The sequence below is a fragment of the Fusarium venenatum genome, assembly GCF_020744135.1.
Source record: "Fusarium venenatum strain MPI-CAGE-CH-0201 chromosome Unknown EDB82scaffold_1, whole genome shotgun sequence".
Taxonomy (NCBI): domain Eukaryota; kingdom Fungi; phylum Ascomycota; class Sordariomycetes; order Hypocreales; family Nectriaceae; genus Fusarium; species Fusarium venenatum.
The window spans coordinates 11,270,796-11,286,946 of record NW_027072129.1 but is presented as its reverse complement, the minus strand read 5'-3'; the positions used below and the strand labels follow the sequence as shown (position 1 = coordinate 11,286,946).

Here is a 16,151-nt window from a genome sequence, read left to right as displayed (position 1 = left end):
GGATTAAAGACATCGGTTACTGAGTCAATTGGAGTAATTTGAAAGTGCTCAGGTGGAAACATGAATTGACCATTAAAGCCCCCGCCCCTTCCTGACCCTCTATGCGAACATCTTAATTCGTATTCTCAACCTTCTCCTTTGGCAGCGACAGGTACTCTTAAATCTTCCGAAGACCGTAAAAATCATTCTCGGGCACCGCTGTCTTGGAATTCTCATCAAACCAGCCCGGAGTTCCCATTTTGACCAAACGTTCTCCTTCTCGTTTGCACGAATCGAAATCGATGATGACAGGGTTATCGGTTGGACCAATCATGATGTTGTACGGATTGATGTCGTTGTGTATGAGATCCAAGCTATGCAGGTGAAGAATACCGTCTCGAATACCCTTCACGCAGCTCTGTGTATCAAACGGTACCCCAGTATCTATGCGTTGCTTAAGGGTCATCCGGTACTTCGAAAAGCAGAGCGCACGAATTCTGCCGTCAACAACATAACACCCCCAGTATTTGACGATATTTGGATGGGGGTTCTTCATCAGTAACTCGCAGACGCGTGCCTCTAACGCAACGAGATCCTTGATCGCTGTCTGTTCCTCACTCGTAACGGGTTCGTAGTCGGTGAGAATCGCGTACTTGGTGTACAAGTATTCCATCGCTGGCTCGGGGACGGCAGTAAAAGAAGAGTTGAACTCAGGACAGACATCCTCGCAATGAACTGGAATGACTTCGAAAGATGCGACATCGCTTTTAAAGATACACGCCAGCCAAGAGGCAAACTCGAAGGCGATACCATCCGTGGCCACGGACGTTACTTCCAGCAAGTTCAAATCAAGGCCCCGAATGTCCTCTGGACAGATCTCTTGATAGACTCTCACAAGAAGATGATCTGCGGAGTCCACGCGCACCGTGATCGTTACACAGTCGAAAGTGGGTGGTGCATAGTCTTCATCTGGACGAGAACAAATAAATTCCTTGACCGCGTCGACAATTTCCAGATTTGGCGGAGGCTCCGAGGCTTCATCCTCAGGCACTTGTGAAACTTGGTCGCCTGTATCGAAAGATTCCGTTTTTGATTCCGAACGGGTTTTTTTTTTGAAACGGTCGTGAGGACAAATCGTCCTCGTTTTGATGGTGCTTTCGGTCATCCATGACGGTAATGTGGGCGTGAGGTGAGATAGATGTTGTGAAGAAAGAAGGCCGAAAGGTGCTGATGATTTGGAGGTTAAAATAATCGACCGGGCAGTGGATTGGAAGACACGAAGCACACGTCAGGCAGGGCCCTTTTTTTTTGGTAGGGAAAGTGTCACTGTGGTCGGTGCTTGTTCACGAGGTAGGGCTCATGAAGCCTTATTCTCAAGGCAACACCAGCTCAGCAGCCTACTTCTTCTTCCTTCAGCACATGCAAAGAGATACCGGAATACCAAGCTGTTAGTCAACTTGCGACATATCTATATAGCACAAGGAACAAAGACCTGCTCCGCTGCTACCATAAGAGGTGTAAGCCCCTTGAACTCGTCTTGTCGCCCTGCCTTTGAATTAGCCTGATTAGTCCATAGTAAAAGCTCTACAAGTTTCGTGCTCCCGATGTAAGTAGCAGCAGCCAGGAGTCCAGGTGGTCATTGGTGGCTCCACCTATACCATACTTCGTAACAAGATTCGGAGCTATACTTTCTTCCCCGGTTTCTAATCGCCAACTCAGGAACCGTAACAGTACCAGACCCAACCGCCATGGGTACTATACCGTCCTCTTACGCTAACATTCGAAAATGTTATGGAACCCATTAGATAACGTACACGCAAGAGGATCCTCCCTCTGCGACCTAGTATCGAATTCTAAGTGTGATGGATAGTTACTCTCCACAAGCACTCTGACAACCGTCACATGGCCGCATTGTAATGCATACCATAACAGGTAAGCTCCAGTCAGATCCTTCGAGTTCGGATTTGCACCATGCTCCAAGAGTGGCGATACAATCTGTCCGTGACCATTCTCAACGGCAAAGGAAATTGCTATTCGAACTAGATAGTCTTTCGTCTCGACATCAACAAGTGATTCCGCTAAAATAATCTCAAGAATAGTACTATTACAATAGGCAGAGACATAGGGCAGCGCGGTTCGAGTATTATTGTCTCGTGCGTTTACAAGCACAGATACTATTTTGTTGATGTAACTTAGTAGCGAGGCTGGTCGCTCCACGGTGTGGTTCTGAATGAATTGTTTTCATCGTCTCTAGGGTACCAAAGTCTCTTCAGACGCATCTGGGTTGAGGCGTGTTCCACTTGTAAGGTCCCAACCCAAGATGTCGGATCTTTGAAGAAGGCTCGGATGGTTATGCGACAGAGAATGGATCCCACATCGAGGGATACAGTAATATCTTTCCCATGACTACATGTATTCATGAGGGGTATGAAGGAACAAGTATTTGTGGACGCAACCATATGTTACAGAACTACATAGTTTCATAGACGGCAGACGAAGGAAGTTAAAACCATCAAAGTGTCATCGGCTTATATGACGAGACAGTCTACCAAGTTATTAATTACACCGAGACACCTATTCTTCTCGACCCTGACACTATCCGCGATCAATTTTATGGAAATGTACGCTACATCAAGGACGCCGCTCGTAGGGTGTTAGAAAATTTGGCCACCGAAGCAACCAGAGACGAAATTAGCAGGTCAGCTTATGCGAGTCAGGATGAGCTTCTTAGGCTGTTTATTTTTGCACCCTAAGACTGGGGCGGTGGACTTTTCTAGTCACCACTAGCTCGTCTATATTGTGAACCGAAAGTTGAGTCTAACCACAGATATCTAGCCCCGCGGAAACATACTCTTTTCGTCATGACCTCACGAAAGTACGAACAGCCATATCACCTCCTCCATGTCTGTTTTCAAAAACAGATTACTCTGTTCCTCAATTCTCTTGGATAATCCACTTTCCCTTCTCGTCATTCTTCACTCTGTATTTCTGTCAATATGCCAAAGCTACAAGGTTCAGGCTCAGGTGGTGGCAAGGTAGAACGAACAAGAACGTTTACAGGCTGTCGCACCTGTCGAAGCAGACATGCGAAATGCGATGAGGCTCAGCCTGAATGTGGCACGTGTCAACGTCTGGGGTTGACATGTGGAGGATATGGGGCGAGGCTGTTTTGGATCACGGATGATGCTGTCAGGCCCGAGTTGCAGCAGAGCCATCGGGGCTCCGAGTATCGGTACCCACTCTTCTCCGGTACGTTTTCCGATCATACCGAAATGTGGATTTGGAGCTAATTTGTGGAGTAGAGAGTCAACGCAAGGAGATGAGTGATGAGCTCTCTCAGAGTTTGAAGAGAAAAACCGCAGCGTCTCTTCTAGCTGATATCGACTCTGCTGGTGAGAAGATGACTGTTGATGATCATGGTTCAGTTTTGGTCAAGGGTCCATTCGGTGTGTTTCAATCAATGGGAGAGACAATATCTCCATCGGATACGATCGAGTGTTCGCCGGATACAAACACCGATGATACTTTCACCAGCATGTATCCCGAAACAGACGGCTTCATTGAGGAAATTCAGCGCTCCGAGTGGCCAGACCAACTTCCTACGGATGACATGGATATCTTTACCGCATCACTGGGCCCACACTTTGGGCTCATCGAAGAGCCGAGTATGACGGATCAAGTACATGACTCATCCATGACAAGCTTCTTCATGGATGATCATATAGGTGCTGAAGGGCTAGCACTTTTCAGTCCAGGATTTATATCACAGGTCATCGGTCCTCCTGAACATGAGCCAGAGGAGACCCACGACCCAGAACTTGTCACTGATATAATCCCGTACCCAGGAGACACACCGTCCAGTCGCACAGGTTTACCAGAGGAAGCAGAATATCTACTCCGACACTACAGACAAAACATGACTGGACGTTCAACAATGCAGGCAAAGCGCAAATCTCCCTGGGAGATAATCTTTCTTCCCTGTGCGCTCGAGACCTTCGCAGAGTTATCTCTCTGGAATGAGGCATCTCATACTCGCTCATCAATATTCTATACTCTTCTCGCACATAGTGCACTTCAGCTTCACATCTCAGGATCAGATTCTAAATGGAAAGAAGTTGGATTGAAGAATCATGAAAGAGCGCAGAATCACCTGAGACAAGCGCTTCAGCATGAAATGTTTGGGCCTAAGCAAGCTAGCTATAAAGAGCTATTGATGGCAATTCTCGCCATGGCCATGACTTCGGTAAGTTAATTGCTCATTACTGTCGACCAAACACTGACAAAGTCAGCTCCATAATGGTACCCGTGCTTTTAGAATATTCCTTCTCGACGCTGAACGCCTCATCCGCCTAAGAGGCCTTGTCAACCAAAATCCCTTCAAAACTCGTCTTCTGCACCACATGTACACCCACCTACGTGTCATCGCAGAAAGCATGTCTCTCTGCACAGAAGCTCTCCCTGAGAGTGCCGCCAGCGAAAATCAAGTTGGAGACCTCAGTCGAACATTCCGCATTACAGAAGAGGGCTTGAACATGGGTCTTGATCCCGCACAAGAAAAGACAGACGACATAGGATACAACGATATCCACCTAGAGATTCAAGGTCAATGGAATCACACTCTGTACCCAGTGATATACGGTATTCCCGAGAGTCTGATGACACTTTTGAGTCAGACTGTTTCTCTGTCAAATGAGAAAGCACGTCTGGAGAATGTCGCACGATGCAATTCAAGCATATCAGAAGCATTGGCAAAGCATACGAAAACACTGGAAAGCAGAATATGGGCCTGGCCCTCGACATTGGACTCTGCAGGACCCGTTGAAATATCTTCCAGAACCACAGCAGACCACGATCTCGTCACCCAACCGCAGATCCGCTCCATGACACTCGCCATTCACCAAGCACTGGTAATTTACTTCTACCGACGTGTCTACGACATGAATGCCATGATTCTCCAAGACCAGGTCCGTAAAACTCTGGATTATCTAGAGCCTTGCTTGAGCGAGTTGATCGACGAGCAAGATTTTGCGACGAGTTTGGCGTGGCCTGCTTTTGTAGCGGGGTGCGAAGCTGTGACGCCCGAGTTACAGGAGAGAGCGTTGACGTGTTTGGGTGTGACGGATGAAAAGGGGGTTTACTTTACGCCTAAACCTGCAAAGGTGGTTGTGCCGTTGATTTGGGAGGGGAGAAAGAAATCTGGGGATTGGAGTGCGAGTTGGCAGAGTCTTGTGCTTGATGGGTTGGAGTAGACAAATGACGTCCTAGCTGAGCTGCATACTTGTCACTTGATTTCCGTCATCTACTAACATCAAAGTGTATCAGTATTATGGATGTCAATTAATCCTGGGTCTATCGTCTCAAGAAACTAACAGTGATATTCATTCTAACGATCTGATACTATCTCAATTATTAGGTTAAAGAAAATACATAGGAAATATTATCTGAATCGCGGTTCTTCATCCATGGCCTTTCAAGGAAGACCAGTGATCTTCACAACGATGAGTGGTTTCTTGGCAGGGGAACCATTGGTCACGCCATTGGCAATGCCATTCGAGGTACCATTGGTGTGAACAGGGGAGTCATGAGACGGCACAAGGGCCACAGGGATGTTGACAGTCAAGACGCCTCGGCCAGCATTGTAGTTGTACTGCAGGCCAAGCTCCGTGACAGTCTTGCCAGTCTCATCCTCGAACGAAACTTGAACTTGAGGTGAACTTCCATTCTTCACAGTCCACACAGCAAAGTTGTAAGCGTCGCCGACTGTTGGTGTCGCATCAAATCCATCCCATGGATGGCAGATTGTCAGAGTTCGCGAAGTGCTAGTGGTCTCCTGTACTGATGTTAGCTATATCGTGAAATATCAAGTCTAGATACGCACCTGAGTCATTTTCACTTCCTTGTGAATGCCCTTGGCGCTTCTTTCCTTCTTAGGTTTGTCTTGATACTTGTACTGAGGTAGATTGATAGGTGCGCTGTCTTTGCTGACACCATCGTCAAGGTACATTGAGTAATTCTAAAGTCAAGAATCAGTCCAACTTTCAATGCAGATATTTTGCATGAAACATACCGTTTTTCCCTTTCCACCGGGGTAAAAGTGAATTGTCGGTGGGTTGTGGTCGTTCTCCTTGATACACTGACGAACACCAATTTGAGGAATGATAGCACCTGTAAATTATTAGAGGATTGTCCATCCCATTAGCATAACATAAACACGTACCACCACGGATATAGACAGGAGTAACGAAAGGAATATTGTCAAGGTTTCCGAAAGTAGCACGGATGCTGCATCCGTAGCTGATGGTTCTACCACCTTGTACTGGCTCCTTCAGATCGGCAGCATGCTTGAGGATAGGATCATGACCCAAGTTCCTGCCGTTATCAACCTCAAGGTTGGAAGGGTACCACAAATCTGTTCCGGGGAGATAAATGTCCCGGTTGAATACTTGAGGGTCTACGATGGGGCAAACAAGAATGTTGTGACCAAGCAGATACTGTGTATCAATGAAGTCCTCGTTGTTGTTGAATAGATTCGTATCAAGCGGGTCAGTGATGAGCTAGTGACAACAGTTAGTAAGAGTCAAAAACTTGAAGAAGTGGGTAATTACCATTGCACGAGCGATGGGTAGACCATTGATCAAGTTGGCAAACATGTAATCGTACATGACTTGAAGAAGAGTGTATCGTAGCTGGACATAGTAGCGGCAGATGGGGACAACAGCAGCATACAAGACGCGTTGATCTTCAGGAATCAGATGGGCGTATTGATTCGACAAAACGTCACTAAACGCCCAAGGCTCCTGTACTTCGTTAGCATCAAGATATATGAGCCGTGTAGGGGCAACTGACCTGGAACACCTTGGCTGGTGGGTTGGATTCCTGATCCCAATGCTGCATGTAATGGTTGCGATACCAGGGTAGGAGGAAAGCACCAGAGTACCATCGGATCAGTAACTCGGGGTTGCACCAACGAGGATACGGTGAGTTCGAAGTTGGGTCAGAAGTGAATCCACCCATGTCGACACCGGCAATAGTCAGTCCACTGTAACCGAGTGCAAGGACTTGAGCAACAGAGATCTTCCAAAAGTCCCAAGAGCTACCATTATCACCTGTCCATAAACCGGCGAAGCGATGCATTCCGGTTTGGCTACCTCGACCAATGATGAAGTTACGCTTAGTCTCTCGCCCTTTGAGACTGTTAAGTCCATGGAATGTGGCTTTGTGGAGGTTGTACGAGTAGAGTGACCACAGTTCAATAGCGGTTTTGGCTTTTGGTGCACCGTGAGGACTGTCGTCGGTCATCTGGAGTCGAGATGGGAAGCCCAGCATGTCACCATAAGACCTTCCTACCGCGGGTGTGGTCATGTCTTGCCATACAAACTCGAGACCAGCGTCAAAAAGGTCTTGGTATTGCTCGCCCCAGACCTTTCTGGCATCCGCTCGGTTGAGATCAGGGTAGTATCCAGGCTATATACGTTAGCAGTTCATCCTGTAACTATAATGCCAGTGAGCAGGTACTCACAGTTCCCAAAGTCTGACCATAGCTGACACCGCCATGGAATGGGTATCCACTATTGTAGTTTTCATCGAAGTTGTACTGGTCCACATAGACCTCGCCTCCGGGGTAATCAGCGAACGACAGACGCTGAGGTTGACCATAGTAATCGTTTCCGTAAACAGTAGGATTGACACCCTTCGCAAGTGGCCCGCTGCTGTTGGGACCATCATATCTCCAGTATGTTGGAGGATAGTTGTTCAGTCCGTCTTTGTATCTTTTGTCCTTCACCAGCATACACTTAGACCCCGGGTTGTTTGGGTTCTGATGATCCCAGAAGGCGTCCAACTGCTTGTAATCACCCGCAACCTCAGTTCGGAGGGTCATGATAGGCGTGATGTTGGTGCAGGCTTTGATTCCTTGGTTCTTAAGATTGCTGAAAAAGGCCTTGGGGTTGGGGAAGTTCACTGTGCTGGCTGTAAATGTTCTGTAGCGTTCCTGAAATTCGTTAGTACCACTGTGGCGAAGGCAAAATTGACTTACCTGAAAGTCCACGTCGAGATGAATTCCATCAAGCGGGATGTCTGACCCACGATAAGCGTTGACAACATTGTATACCGTGCCCTCGTTAGAGTAACCATAGCCTGCAATTGTCAATATAGATAGTTCACGTAGCGAGTTTTTAACTTACATCCTTGATGGTGTCCAAGAATGTATCTGGGCTTGAGCTTGGGTCTTCCTATAATAGACGTGTATTGCCTATCATCTGATTGTCAGTATTGATCGGAAGAGGTGTATGAGTAAATGACGAACCAGATCATAGTTGGTACATTGTCAGCTGTCATGATGTACGCGTCAAATGTGTTGAACCGAGTGGCAATGCTGATGATGTTGGAATCATTCTTGCCGAGATCAATAGCAACCTGGGAATAATTATCCACCAAAACACCAGTGACGTTTTGATAAGTTGGAGTTCCGTTCATCTCAAGGTAAAATGGGGACGATTGATAGCTAGACTGTTAGTCTTTGTTCTCAATGCTTCAAATGATACATACAGCGGCTCTCTACTATCAAGTGCACCCTTGCCGTAGACCTTGAGATAGTTGAAGTTGTCATAGCCTATAACGTAAACAATTAGCTTGAATTATCTCTGGATTGGAGGAGTTCTTACAAAAGTAGTTCAAATAAGTAGGCTTCTTCAATACAGTCTTGCCGCCCTGTTCACCAAAGCCAAGATACTCAGCAGGGCCAGGTTTCTTGACGTTGAGGACAACATTTTTGATCACATCAATACTTCCGTTCGTTTCGTAGGAAAATGTCTGGTCGGTGGTTTGCCAGATAATCTGTTCAACTTCTAAAGCGTTGTTGATACCCACGGATTGCGAGATACTTTGATCACCCTCCGGTAACACAGTGAGCTTTCTAGTAGCCTGTGAAGTGTCAGCCGATATCTAGCGCAATGATAATACAAACATACAACGATGCGAAATGGAGATGAAAAGATATGCAAGCTGGTCTTGGGCTTAGCCTCGGCGGTGGAGTTCGCATACTCGTTGGCCTGTTCTTGTCAGTATGAACAAGACAATCTGGATGTTGATCTCACAGTCAGAACATAATGGCCTGGCCCCTTCTCCACAAAAGATGTATTCCAATACCATTCACCTTTAGCAGGATAAGAATTCCAGGCGTCGGAGTCGCGGTACTCGTGCTGAAGTCCATCGACAAGCTCAGGAAATGTATCTCTGACAATTGTACGTCTGCACTGGGATTAGAGTAAGCTCAAAAGTCTTTCATGTTACGTACGTGTTGGTGCTGTCAAAGTCATTGAGACTGGTGTACTTGGGGTCATATCTGATTCTCCAGATCAATGGAGTGACAAATTGAACCAAGCAGTGCGTCTCAGAGTCGCCGTTGACACCTGCAAGGGTGATGTGAGCTGCATAACGTAGCTTGTCGAGAGGCTTGATTGACTGCGATGATTCAACAGAGACTACGTCCCTAGGCTTGCGGAAGCCGGGTACAGTAGGGAAGAAGAGATCTGCGGGGATAAAGTTCAAGGGATCAGCAGGAACAGACATTGTTGCGATGTTTGATCAAGATGCCGATGGTGATGATGATAAGCAAGAACAAATGGGTTGGGATCACATCTTTTTAATAGTCGAGTGCATTGGTCTACCAGCGTACATCTTGGACCCTACGTACAGTTCTTGATGCTACTGGAGGCCTACATCGGCCGCCTTGACCTCTTGGAAAGACATAAGGCTTGCAATGCGCGATTTACTCCCCAGAAACTCGAGTTGCGATATTGCATTGTCTTCAGTGCGTGAGAGTCAGATTCCAACATCGTGGGGGTGATATCAATGTCGTATTCTTGGCTTTAGGGGCAGAGGAACACCACCATTTCAGCATCCAACTAAGCCGGTGTTGAAGTTTTCCGCATGCCACTATTGCTAACTACTAGATTGACTGCATCAAGCTGAAATTCCAAGCGTAACGGCTTGTTTCATTTATACAACAGTAGCGTCCCATCAAGGCACGTTGGTTCGAGATTCGGTTAGTCCAGTTCTTATTCAGCTGAGCCACCGTACCATTTTAGGGTTGTCGCTCAACCGCTCTGGACTAGCCGTATCAAACATAGTAACCTCCTCAACTGCCTCCCTGCATTTGGCTTGGTCTAGAGCGTTCACATGTCTAGAGAGTGATTTGTAGTGAGTTGTTTCACAAGATCAATTGAGAAGACCGGTCGAGGTCATATGTGAATTGTTTCAAATTTGAGTGGGTTTTTCTTTGAGGCTTTTTTTTCTCTGTTGCCCGGTTTGCACATATTCGAAACACTTATTCTTCCAATTGCCGTCAATGCTTTGCTCTTACCACTGGACAGAGATAAGAGCAGAGTTGAAAGCAATATGGATTAAGTTAGATCGAATATATATGCAGCCTTACTCCCGCATTAGCGTAAATAGTCAAATGGACTATTGATCTGAAGATAAGCGTAGCCGCCGGAGTGTAGTATTGTGGCACAAAACCATCTTATCGCGTTACTGTGGGAGAAAAGAAAGATCGGCATTGGACTAGATCCAGAAACACTCACTTGGTGATTCAGCTGGGGCCGGAATGCAGTTGCAAGTCACATATGTGCCATGCCGCCACCGCGTGGGATTTCTAGATCAAGTCACTTCAGCCGCACGAGACTATCGAATGGTTCTTCGAATTCGGTATGTGACTATGTCTCGTATACTGGCTATCCCTTCTTGCGGGGCTGAAAGCTTTATATTAAACTGTCTGTGGATGAGGACTTTTCTTACGTCTCCCTGTCTGCATCGCTTTCTTCTTTCATTACTTTGCTCATCATCCTCTGCTGCCCTGGGTAGTCATCTAAACATCTGCAATGGGGTTCTGGAAGAGGCTCACAGAGTTCCTCTTCGTGAGCGGTGGCTTCAATGATCAATTCAAATTTACGTCTGACCATTCGCAAATTGCACCAGTTGAATCAGTAGTCGACGTCTTTGATCCTACTACTATTGTTGATGGCTCATGCAATACGCCTGATAATAGACAATGCTGGACTCCAAACCTCAATATTGAAACCGACTATGAGGAGGTTATTCCAGAAGGTGTAACTAGACAGGTTTGTAACTTGACTCTATTCTCTTTCTAGTAAATACTAATCAAAGGCTCAGTTTTATCTTGTGGTTGGCCAAGATCGAATCGCCCCTGACGGATATATGGTCAACCGCTTACTGTTCAACGGGTCTTATCCTGGACCGACCCTAGAAGGAAACTGGGGAGATACATTTGGTGAGTCTCTAACTCATTAGTTGGAAGAGATTGCTTACGCTCATAGAAATCACCGTTTTCAATAACCTCAAGAACTTCAACGGAACATCGATCCATTGGCATGGTATCCGACAATTGAACACTAACTGGATGGACGGTGTGTCAGGTGTAACAGAATGCCCAATCCCTGTAAGTGTGATCGAAATATCATGGTCAGCTACAAATTCTAACGAAAGCAGCCGGGTGAGACCATGACTTATCGTTGGAAGGCCACTCAGTATGGGACATCTTGGTATCACAGTAAGATACACCAACTTGAACGGGAATGGACAAGAGTTAACATTTTCAGGTCATTTTAGTCTTCAGTGTTGGTAAACCGGCTCATAAGACGGTTTATTACTGACTCATAAACAGATGCTGATGGATTGTTGGGCGCAATCAAGATCAACGGACCAACAAGCATGAACTACGATGTTGATCTCGGCCCCGTACTTATCACAGATCACTTCCACAAAACAGCCTTTTCCCAGGTGATGCTTGAGTACTTAGGTAAGCGCTTAACTTATCCATCCATCAAAGACATATTTCGCTGACTAGTAAAATAGGACGACCCCCAGCGCCAGACAGCATCTTGATGAATGGCAAGGGCACATACTACTGCTGTCCTTTGAAGGACAATCCGAATTGTGACGAGAACTGCGTAGGCCTCCCAAAATTAACAGACTTCAATTTCGAGAAAGGCAAGAAATACAAAATGAGTCTCGTCAATACCGGTGTCTCAACACACATGACCTTTTGGATCGACAAGCACAACTTCTCTGTTGTTGCTACCGACTTTGTTCCTATCACGCCTTATAATACCTCTATTCTCAACATCGCTATTGGTCAACGCTATGATATCATCATTGAGGCAAATGCTACGCTTCATGATTCAGCCAACTCCAAGAGAACCAACTTTTGGATGCATGCGAGAGACTGCAACAATGGAGGAGCTCGCTCGAATCTAGGTATTATCCGCTACGACAAGGATAACCAGAAGTTGCCATGGACTCCACCTCCGGACGAGAAGCATCTCTGCTACGGATGTCTAGACGAATTGGGCACCAAACTCAAACCTATCGTCAAGAGGAATATCTCCATCGCCACAAACGTCAACTATCAGAACGAATCCTTCAAAGTTCATCTAGTGGGTTATCCTGACGACACTGCAGAAAGCTCTCAGCTTCATAAATGGGTTCTTAAGGATTCATCATTTTACCTTGATTGGGCTGAGCCCAGTTTGAGTCTTGTCAAGGTTGCATACGAAAAAGACTGGAAGCATCCCAAGTGGCCCAAAGGCTACGAACCCGTCAATCTTGAGTATACAAACGGCAGTTGGGTGTACTTCTTGATTGAAGGCAAGTTCAAGGAGTCTTTGCACAATATGCCTGGGCATCCAAAGATCTACAAGACACAGGCTCCTGTGGCTCATCCGATGCATATCCACGGTCATGACTTTGTTGTTCTTGCTTCCGGTACGGAGGAGTTTGATCCAAGTAAGGTCAAATTACAAACAATCAATCCGCCTCGCCGCGATGTGGCACTACTTCCTGTCAATGGGTACCTCGTTGTTGCATTCCAAAGTGAGTACCCTTCCCGCATTATTTTCCAATTGCTGACAAACCGTTTAGTGAACAATCCTGGCGTTTGGCTTATGCACTGCCATGTAAGTATTCCTACATCCGTTAACAAACAAACATCTTCTGACTTTGATAGATCGCTTGGCATGCCAGTGGTGGACTTGCGCTTCAGTTCGTCGAGTCACCAAGAGAGATTGGACCGGCATTCCAAAAGTCTGGTATTGTACCACACTACTCGGAGCAATGCAACAATTGGGCTGCGTATTACACAATGTTTAATAAGAATGAGAACGCGACGCAAGAGGATTCGGGTATCTAAAGACCTGTCAAGCTAATGTGCTTGTTATGAAGATGTTTATCTACCTTGAGTTATCTAGCTTTCGCTATGCCTCTCTTTACCGCATGCCACCTGGGATTACCTTAATACAAGTTTACAGTTTCCTCTATCACCTGCACAAGGCTAGTAAGTTCCTAAACACTAGGGTATGAAAATAAACAGCCAAATTGAAGCAATATAAGATACTTCTCTCGTTACTTTCAATTTAGTATTTACAATCAATTCTCCTCAGCATCACGAGGATCATGCTCCTTCCAATACTTCTCATAGTCATCCCACGACTGGGCAGGAAAGCTCAACGGAACCGTCAAAGGTGCGAACGGGACACCTCTCTTGTCCATTTCGTCCATCCTCGTCTTGGTGTTCTCATGCTTCTTATTGACGCTGAAGATGTTGATTCTGTGACAAGAACTAGTGACATGAAGACCCCAGTTCCACGCAGTTCGAACGTCCGGGGGCTGTGTGTTGAGGGAGTTATCCCAGCAGCGAACGACGATCTCAACCCACCCCTCAACATCACAGGGGAGATCGAACGTCCAAGTACGCCACGACCACCGGCGTTTCTTGGATAAGTTCTCTTCGGGCACAGTGTACCAGTTGAATCCGCCATCAGCAGACACTTCGACACGTTCTGGCCAACGACCGCCGCCGGAATATGCCCAGCCCTTGCAGCGGATAAGGCCGTTGTGGATGACGACTTGTTTAGTCCAAGGAGACATAATGGCTGAGCTAACGGGCATCTCCTGGATCTGGATGCCGTCGGTGAGTTTGAAGTTGTGCTTGGCTACCTGTTGCGGGAAGTACAGATATTCTTGGCTCTGGACGGGAGCGCGGCTGGGTAATTCAATAGCTTTGATGCGGTACAGCCACTTGACGCCCTACGTATGGAACCAGGGATGAGCGACAGATCAATGATAGTGGTAGGGGTAACAGTGACTTACTCTTGCACCAATATAGCCCAAGCACATCACACGAAGCGGATAACCATGAATAAGTGGTAGCGGCTCACCATTCATGTTCCATGCTAACATGATCTCATTGGCCTTGACCTTAGACCATGGCACTGATACGACATAATTCATAGCCTTATCGTCCTTAAAGTAAGTATCTGCACCGTAGAATTCTAGATGCTTCGCGCCATCCTTCAGGCCGCCGCAAGCCTTGATAACTTTCTTTAGTGAGACACCTTCGTATTCTGCGTTGCCAATAGCTCCTTCTGCCCATGGAGCTTGAGGGACTTCGTCGCCCTGGCCTGGGTAGCGTAGAATCTGCTCAATACGACGGGTACCAGAACACTGCATTGTAATATGCTTCTTCATGCGTGGGAAGCGTGACTCATCTTGAAGATCAGCTAGGGTGAAGGACTGGGGCTTGTTCACAAGACCATCAAGAAGGAAGCTATAATCCTCTTTGTCTATGATTGGGATACCTCCATGGTTGCTGCGAGCCATTCAGTCAGTCAGTGCAATCAAGCGGCTGCATGAATTGTGGCAGCTTACCGAACAAAGTGTAGGGAGTTTGGCGTGATGGGCTTGTCAGTGACCAATCGTTTGGGTGGCTCGCCATTGTAAGGAAATTGTAACAAGTGCAGCATATCAGGATGCTTCTCCTTGAGGACCGTATTCCACGAGTCACCAGGAACGTCCTCAAGTTCGCCTCCGAGGGCGTGGTGCCACATCTTCCAATGGGTGCCAGGCAGGACAGGGTTGGTGGGCGGGATCTCGCCAAGCTGGAACTCAGGGTTCGGTGGGAAGGTCTGAGATGTCAAGATCTTGTACGCGGCAGCCTTCTTGTCAGGATAGTTTTCCCACTCGACGTAACTGCAAAGCAAATTTGTCAGTTCGATGTCTTAAACTACATATCCCGCACTGGAAGATATGTATCATGAAACTGGAAGCTATACTAACCCTTTCCAGCCCTTTCGTTCGATCTTGAACAGCTTTCTGCGATCCCCGACGGCGTCAATGGCTTTCTGATCTTTGGTCAGTGGCCCGAATGTCTGTATGTCGAGGGCTACGGTCTCGGGACCGGTCATGTCCAACGCAGGAAGCGTGGCAGCGGACATGCCCTGTTCGATCTTCCATTCATCGGGGCGATTCTTCGTTTTCTCATGAAGCGGAAACGGTGGGTTTTGGACTTTACCAGCCATTTTGAGGTGCTAATATGATTGTTGGCGTTTTGGTATGTATCTTTAGATTGTGCTCAATAATGATAGAAGGTCAGCCTAAAATGAGAAGACGGAAAAGAAAAGAAGGTCAAAGGACCGAGGAATTGGCCAATTAAAGAAGAATTAGCTTATCTAGTCTGGACAGGCATCTGAACATGAGGAGCTACAGGATGAGAAGGTTTAGCATGCACTTCCCCAGGCACAACTGCAGTAGCTTCATCGCCAAACAAGGATTAACTGATTGACAAGCTCGGATATCGTGTTCATGATTCTATTTGCTCTTCGCTTTGCTGCTGTTGTGTCAGACTTGCAGCCGCTGAGCTGGGTGGCGTATGAGCCAAAGTGAATCAAGGAGGAGAGTCGCACTATCCTGATGTGACGCCAGTAAGAAAACAGTAGAAGCTCGAGGTTGCATGGCAGCACTGAACTCTTTAACGCATCCACAAGGGGTCTAGTGCAAGAGAAGATGTTCGTAGGTGTACATCAACCAAATCTTTAAGCAGCTCATGGCTAGAGTTGATGGATGATGAGGAAGAATAAATATCACTAAGCTCGTGTTGGAAGAAACTTATCGGTCAATCTCCCCAAGACATCGATCGTATCACTGTGGAACAACCTGCTATTTTTCCAACAAATTACTTCAGTGAGAGCTCCATTCCGACCATGATAATGTGGTTTTGTCTACTCTTCAGCAGTTTTTTGACAACATTGCGCCAACTATCAAGGATCTGTCGGTGGAGTTAAAAGATAAGGTGTTAGGTATGTTCATCCTACATGGTT

General features: G+C 46.7%; 5 protein-coding genes across 5 annotated transcripts; 2 read left to right on the top strand and 3 right to left on the bottom strand.

Moving 5' to 3' along the window:
* Positions 1–97: 97 nt before the first annotated feature.
* On the bottom strand, positions 98–933 carry EDB82DRAFT_493685 (kinase-like domain-containing protein). The gene has a single exon (XM_025730599.2). It carries the CDS (start codon positions 650–652, stop codon positions 158–160), a length of 495 nt encoding a protein of 164 aa, XP_025587458.2. The 5' UTR covers positions 653–933; the 3' UTR covers positions 98–157.
* A 1,840-nt stretch (positions 934–2,773) lies between these two features.
* EDB82DRAFT_534606 (fungal-specific transcription factor domain-containing protein) lies at positions 2,774–5,381 on the top strand. The gene is made up of 3 exons (XM_025730610.2): positions 2,774–3,228; positions 3,282–4,222; positions 4,269–5,381. Exons 1-3 carry the CDS (start codon positions 2,976–2,978, stop codon positions 5,226–5,228), a joined length of 2,154 nt encoding a protein of 717 aa, XP_025587459.1. The 5' UTR covers positions 2,774–2,975; the 3' UTR covers positions 5,229–5,381.
* Positions 5,382–5,449: 68 nt separating this feature from the next.
* On the bottom strand, positions 5,450–9,549 carry EDB82DRAFT_421375 (glycosyl hydrolases family 31-domain-containing protein; the record flags this gene model as incomplete). The annotated part of the gene is made up of 15 exons (XM_065607596.1): positions 5,450–5,809; positions 5,858–5,992; positions 6,047–6,144; positions 6,197–6,533; positions 6,585–6,776; positions 6,826–7,443; positions 7,499–7,771; positions 8,015–8,115; positions 8,163–8,230; positions 8,285–8,482; positions 8,527–8,590; positions 8,643–8,901; positions 8,949–9,029; positions 9,075–9,228; positions 9,275–9,549. The coding sequence occupies 15 exons, from the start codon at positions 9,547–9,549 to the stop codon at positions 5,450–5,452; spliced, it is 3,213 nt and encodes a 1,070-aa protein (XP_065466045.1).
* Positions 9,550–10,859: 1,310 nt separating this feature from the next.
* Positions 10,860–13,186, top strand: EDB82DRAFT_544303 (multicopper oxidase-domain-containing protein; the record flags this gene model as incomplete). The annotated part of the gene is made up of 9 exons (XM_065609401.1): positions 10,860–11,099; positions 11,152–11,269; positions 11,316–11,437; positions 11,488–11,548; positions 11,598–11,615; positions 11,663–11,797; positions 11,854–12,870; positions 12,919–12,953; positions 13,004–13,186. The coding sequence occupies 9 exons, from the start codon at positions 10,860–10,862 to the stop codon at positions 13,184–13,186; spliced, it is 1,929 nt and encodes a 642-aa protein (XP_065466044.1).
* Positions 13,187–13,422: 236 nt separating this feature from the next.
* EDB82DRAFT_552915 (Oxidoreductase, molybdopterin-binding domain-containing protein) lies at positions 13,423–15,422 on the bottom strand (the record flags this gene model as incomplete). The annotated part of the gene is made up of 4 exons (XM_025730643.2): positions 15,112–15,422; positions 14,704–15,024; positions 14,146–14,644; positions 13,423–14,082 (listed from the first exon to the last, which is right to left on the bottom strand). Exons 1-4 carry the CDS (start codon positions 15,351–15,353, stop codon positions 13,423–13,425), a joined length of 1,722 nt encoding a protein of 573 aa, XP_025587462.1. The 5' UTR covers positions 15,354–15,422.
* Between the last annotated feature and the right edge of the window lie 729 nt (positions 15,423–16,151).